At 50.9% G+C, this 5,487-nt stretch overlaps 1 protein-coding gene across 1 annotated transcript in view; it reads right to left on the bottom strand.

Annotated features, from left to right (window-relative positions):
- Positions 1-4,200: 4,200 nt before the first annotated feature.
- GUCA1B (guanylate cyclase activator 1B) overlaps positions 4,201-5,487 on the bottom strand; it is a 6,185-nt gene continuing 4,898 nt past the window's right edge. The window contains exons 3-4 of the mRNA XM_057387512.1: positions 4,788-4,902; positions 4,201-4,618 (exon numbers count right to left, since the gene is read on the bottom strand). Coding sequence (XP_057243495.1) covers positions 4,491-4,618; positions 4,788-4,902 — 243 coding nt within the window. The 3' untranslated portion in view covers positions 4,201-4,490. The remainder of the gene's footprint in view (positions 4,619-4,787; positions 4,903-5,487) is intronic.

Below are 5,487 nucleotides of genomic sequence, written 5' to 3' on the forward strand. Positions count from 1 at the left end.
TTCAGACCCCAAAACATCCTCAAACGTGGGATCCTCCCGGTGAGGAGACACTTTCTGAGCTCCTGAGGTGAATTTTGCCTTGGAAGGAAAGGAAGAGGGGAAAAAAAAGGGAAATAGAAGGGAGAATATTTTGGAAAGGAAAAGGAAGAGCAGTAAGGAAAGAGAAAAGGGAAGAGAGGAAGGAAAGACAGGGACGAAGGCAGGAAGGAAAGAAAGGAAGGAAAATAAAGGAGGAAAGGGAGGAAAGAAGGGAAGGGAAGGGAAGGGAAGGGAAGGGAAGGGAAGGGAAGGGAAGGGAAGGGAAGGGAAGGAATTTTGCCATGGCACAGCTGAGCACAGATCCTGTGGGAAAACAGCCAAGAATGGTGAGATCAGACCGTCCCTGCAGTGAGAGCTCGGGGCTCAGGAGGTCACTCTGACTTTGCAGTGGACATTTCCAAAGGGAAACTGCCCACAGGGGCTTTGGGAATGCCCTGGACACAAACCCTGCCCTTTTGGGAATCCTGGACACAAACCCTGCTCCTTTTGGGATTGATGACACAAACCCTGCTCCTTTAGGAACTCCCTGGACACAAACCCTGCTCCTTTTGGGATTGACGACACAACCCTGCTCCTTTTGGGAACGATGACACAAACCCTCTCCCTTTTGGGAATGCCTTGGACACAAACCCTGCCCCTTCTGGGAATCCTGGACACAAACCCTGCTCCTTTAGGGACTGACGACACAAACCCTGCTCCTTTAGGAATGCTCTGGACACAAACCCTGCTCCTTTTGGGAATCCTGGACACAAACCCTGCCCCTTTAGGGAATGATGCCACAAACCCTGCACCTTTAGGGAATGATGCCACAAACCCTGCACCTTTAGGGATTGATGACACAAACTCTGCTCCTTTTGGGAATGATGCCACAAACCCTGCTCCTTTAGGGAATCCTGGACACAAACCCTGCTCCTTTAGGGAATGATGACACAAAACCTGCTCCTTTAGGGAATGATGACACAAACCCTACAGCCTTTGGGAATGCCCTGGACACAAACCCTGCCCTTTTGGGATTGACATGGACACAAACCCTGCACCTTTAGGGATTGATGACACAAACCCTGCACCTTTAGGGAATGCCTTGGACACAAATCCTGTCCCTGGGCAGCCCCCAAATGCCGGGGGAGCCTCCCCTCCCAATCACCAGCTGAGCTAACACAGAGCAGGGGGCAATGATCCTTTTCCTCCTCAGCCCTTCCTTTCTGCTGCTCAGAGCTCTCTGGGAATGCATTCTCGGGAATATTTTGGGATGTGRTGCCTCCTTTGCTCCTGTTCCCTCTTCCCTCCCGGTTTTTAACCCGGTTACCCCAGCTGGGTCCTGGGCAGTTTTGGGGCCAYCAGGCAGATGGTAGCCCAGAAAAGCCACATGGCATTTGCCTTCCCAAGCYATCCTGTTTCCCAGTTTAGAGCTCAAAGAAATCCGATCAGTCCAATCCAATTCGAGCTGGGCMCTAAGTCTGGAAAACGGATTATGCMAAAMTCCTGACATCATGAGCTTGATGGGAGTGCTGAATGGAGCTTGGGAGCAGATCAGAGTTTATACCCAGGGGCTCAAAAATAGCGCCCAGGCTAAAGCACCTCTCCATTTCTCCACTAAAGATTACACAATTGATAAGAGGAACGATTTTCCATTGGGTTATGCCAGCGCTGACACAAACACATCCCCTGTGCTTCCATCCCATAGCACCTGAGACCATCCAGAGCTGATTCCTGAATTCCCCTGGGCTCCTCTCCAGGGRCAGCAAAGCTCACTTTGAGCACTATTTCAAATTCCATTGAGAAATACTGGTTTTTTAATCACACTCTGATGCTTTTTGCTGTCATCACATGAAAGTTAAACAGCAGAGCTCCTTTCCTACTCAGCCTCTGCAACAGCATCGTCATCTCTGCCTTATCTCTGTCTCAGCCAGCTCCTCCCCCAAATTCAATAGTTCAGACTCTACAGTTTCACTCAGACACTCAGGTGCTTACACACCTGAAAATGAAAAAAACACTAATGAAAAAACAAACACCGTAAAACAAAGGTTTTTTAATAAATATTTCTTTATTCAATTCGTGTTTTTTACAAAATTTCTACCAACGACTGTACAGGTGCTCACCAGGGCAGGGCTGCAGGGCCTGGGCTGCCCAGGGGAGCAGAATGGGGAGAATTTAAAGCATTTCAGTAAAGCAGCAAAACACAATTCTAAGAATTAAACAGCCTCTCTAAACTGTGCAAGGAGCAGAGTGTGATACCTYGGTTGAGATGCTGAACTGTAAGGAATCATTAGAGATTTGTATCTTCCAAAAAAAAMCAGTTTATCACAAGTGGAAAATTGATAAAAGTGAATATTTTCATCCAGGCTCTCAAGTCAGAAGTCAGATTTGCCTTTCAGATCTTGGGCTGATAAACTCTTGACTCGAGAGAGCTCAGAGCAGCACAAAGCACGAGTCTAATCAGCTCTGATAAGTCTGGGCTGTATTTACACAGAACTCGTAGAAAAGCTATTTGGAGATGGAAATGTGCATGATGTGAACTCTAGCACTGATTGTGTCCTAYCCTGAACACTCCCTGGTGGAATTTAAACACTGACAAGAACCACAAACCAGCAGAYTAATCAGCTAATGGCAGCTACTACAGTCCTAATTAAAGGCCACAAAAAAGGGATTGTAAATCTTTTYGTTGGTATGACCCGACCCACTGATCCCATGGGAAAAAACTAAAACAAAACAGACAAACTCACGTTATTTGCCTGGGGAAATTATCCTTGTAAATGAACAAAAAAAAACATCCAGTAAAGGTGAACCAGAATATTGGGTCAACCCAAATGTTTTTTCCACACAAACCTATGTAGAAATCTGGGTTAGGAGAGCAGAGCTCAGCCTGCAAGCTGGGTCAATTTTGTATCTGTGGTCTGGGGCTAAATGAAGTCCAGTGTAAAACCACTGTCCTGGARTTTTTGTCACTTTTTCTGTTCTCTYGAGGCCGTTTGGACAGGGCTTGGAGCAGCCTGAGGGGCATCCCTGCYCAGGRSAGGRGGTGGAGGAGCTTTAAGGTTCYTTCCAACCCAAACCATCCATCATTTCAGATTCTCTGGTCCTCTCCTTGCAGAGACACTGCCAAACAAAACTCTGCTCTTCCCTCATCTCTGCTGCCACACCAAACTTTTCCCAAGGCAGAGAAAATCCTGGAGCTCCTTGAGCTCATCCACTCCTCCCAGAGCAGGACAAGCTATTCCAGAGTGATGATTCCATAAGAATCAGGGCTCAAAGGAGTCAAATCACAGCTGTGCCATTCAGTCCTCACTGTGGGGCTGTGAATGTTGGGTTTGGAGCATCCATCAGGGCTCTGGGCAGGCAGAGGGAGCAGAGCCCGTCCCCAGCAGGGACAGGAAGGGGTTTCTGCTCCTCCTGCCCGGCTCTCACTGCTCCCCTCAGCTGTCCTGGCCTTTGCTCTGACCCAATTCTCATTTCTGGGGGATGTGTCGGTCCTCAGGGAGCTGACAGGAGCAGCAGCAAAGGCTCCAAAGCACACAGGGAGTCCCAGAGAGCAGCTCTGTGTGCTGGAACCCTGCAGGATGAGCACTGGGACAGCACCACTGGCTGCATNTTCCAACCCAAACCATCCATCATTTCAGATTCTCTGGTCCTCTCCTTGCAGAGACACTGCCAAACAAAACTCTGCTCTTCCCTCATCTCTGCTGCCACACCAAACTTTTCCCAAGGCAGAGAAAATCCTGGAGCTCCTTGAGCTCATCCACTCCTCCCAGAGCAGGACAAGCTATTCCAGAGTGATGATTCCATAAGAATCAGGGCTCAAAGGAGTCAAATCACAGCTGTGCCATTCAGTCCTCACTGTGGGGCTGTGAATGTTGGGTTTGGAGCATCCATCAGGGCTCTGGGCAGGCAGAGGGAGCAGAGCCCGTCCCCAGCAGGGACAGGAAGGGGTTTCTGCTCCTCCTGCCCGGCTCTCACTGCTCCCCTCAGCTGTCCTGGCCTTTGCTCTGACCCAATTCTCATTTCTGGGGGATGTGTCGGTCCTCAGGGAGCTGACAGGAGCAGCAGCAAAGGCTCCAAAGCACACAGGGAGTCCCAGAGAGCAGCTCTGTGTGCTGGAACCCTGCAGGATGAGCACTGGGACAGCACCACTGGCTGCATCCCCCACTCCCTGATCCCCCATCATCCCCAAACCCTGCTCAGGATCTGCTGCAGGAAGCCCCAGCATTTACTCCTTGGGGTGTAACCACAAACCAGAGCTGGCAATCACCGTTTTGTGTACACAGAAAGACTTATTCATGGGCCAAAAATAGTCCCTGGGTACCAGCAGTGCTCAGCACGTGGATTTTACCTCGCTCTTGAGTYTCCACCTGGATGCTGAGGCTGAATTAAGAAGGAAAAGTCACTACCAGGCTATTGGAAGGGTCACACTGCAGTCAGCATCACCTTTTCCACGGTTTCCAAGCCAGATTTTCTCAGAACAAAGCGCTCTTCCTCCTCTGCTCAACGATCCATCCCCCGGGGTTCACATCCATTTGCAACATCTTCATCACCCACTTGTCCTTCCTGGCCCCATCGATGAACTCATCCAGAGACAGCTGCCCTGAGGTGAGAGAGGGGCGAGAGGGGCACTCAGAGCAGCAGAGATTGGAGATGAGGAGGCAGGNCAGACCCAAACCCAGAGCCAGGATCTGCGGGCAGCCCCGACCAAAGGCAGTGCCCAGCTCAGGGAGCTGCCCCAGGGGATGCCCTCGGTGCCACCCATCACTCACCATCCCCGTTCTCATCCACCAGCTGGAATATCCTGTCCACCACCTCCTCKGGGGTCAGCAGCGGGGTTCTCTCCTCCACGTCGGACCAGCACACCTTCTTCAGTTTATAGATGGACTGCAGAGGAGGTGAGATCAGGGACAGGATGGGCACAGGAGAGCAGTGAATTCTGCTCATCCCAGCCCTGTCAGAGGCTCTGGGTTCACCTTTCTGCCCATCCCTGCCCCTGTGCCTGCTCTCTGCACATCACTGTTCTCATTTCTGGGGAATCTGCTGCCCTCCTGCTTTCCTTGCACACCTTGCTCAGGCCTCGGGGCTCCCCTGCACACACAAAGCCAGGCTTTCACCCCTGGGAAGGATCTAAAGCCCTGCCTGTGGTTTTTGTTCACAACCAAAGCCGGGCACACTGGCCTGGCCCAGTTGGGGCTGCACATCAAGGATGCTTTAGCTCATTTTCTGTTTGATCAACACTGATTTTGCCATGGGAAAAGGGAAGATTTTATCTCCACCTGCCCATTGTTACCTTTGCTGCTCAGCCTGAAAGGCTCTGCCAAAGTCTTCCCCGAGAGAGGATTAGCAGTGTCCTGACAGTTCTGGTCACTCCTTGGTGACCTCAAAACCATAATGGGAACTGCCCCAGACAGGCTGCCCTGTCCCACACCCACTGCTGCAGGTGACCAGCTGCTCACCTGGCCCTGCTGT

This window comes from Malurus melanocephalus, unplaced genomic scaffold (genome assembly GCF_030028575.1).
Source record: "Malurus melanocephalus ecotype Western Australia unplaced genomic scaffold, MMel_1.1 scaffold_1232, whole genome shotgun sequence".
In the NCBI taxonomy this organism is placed as follows: domain Eukaryota; kingdom Metazoa; phylum Chordata; class Aves; order Passeriformes; family Maluridae; genus Malurus; species Malurus melanocephalus.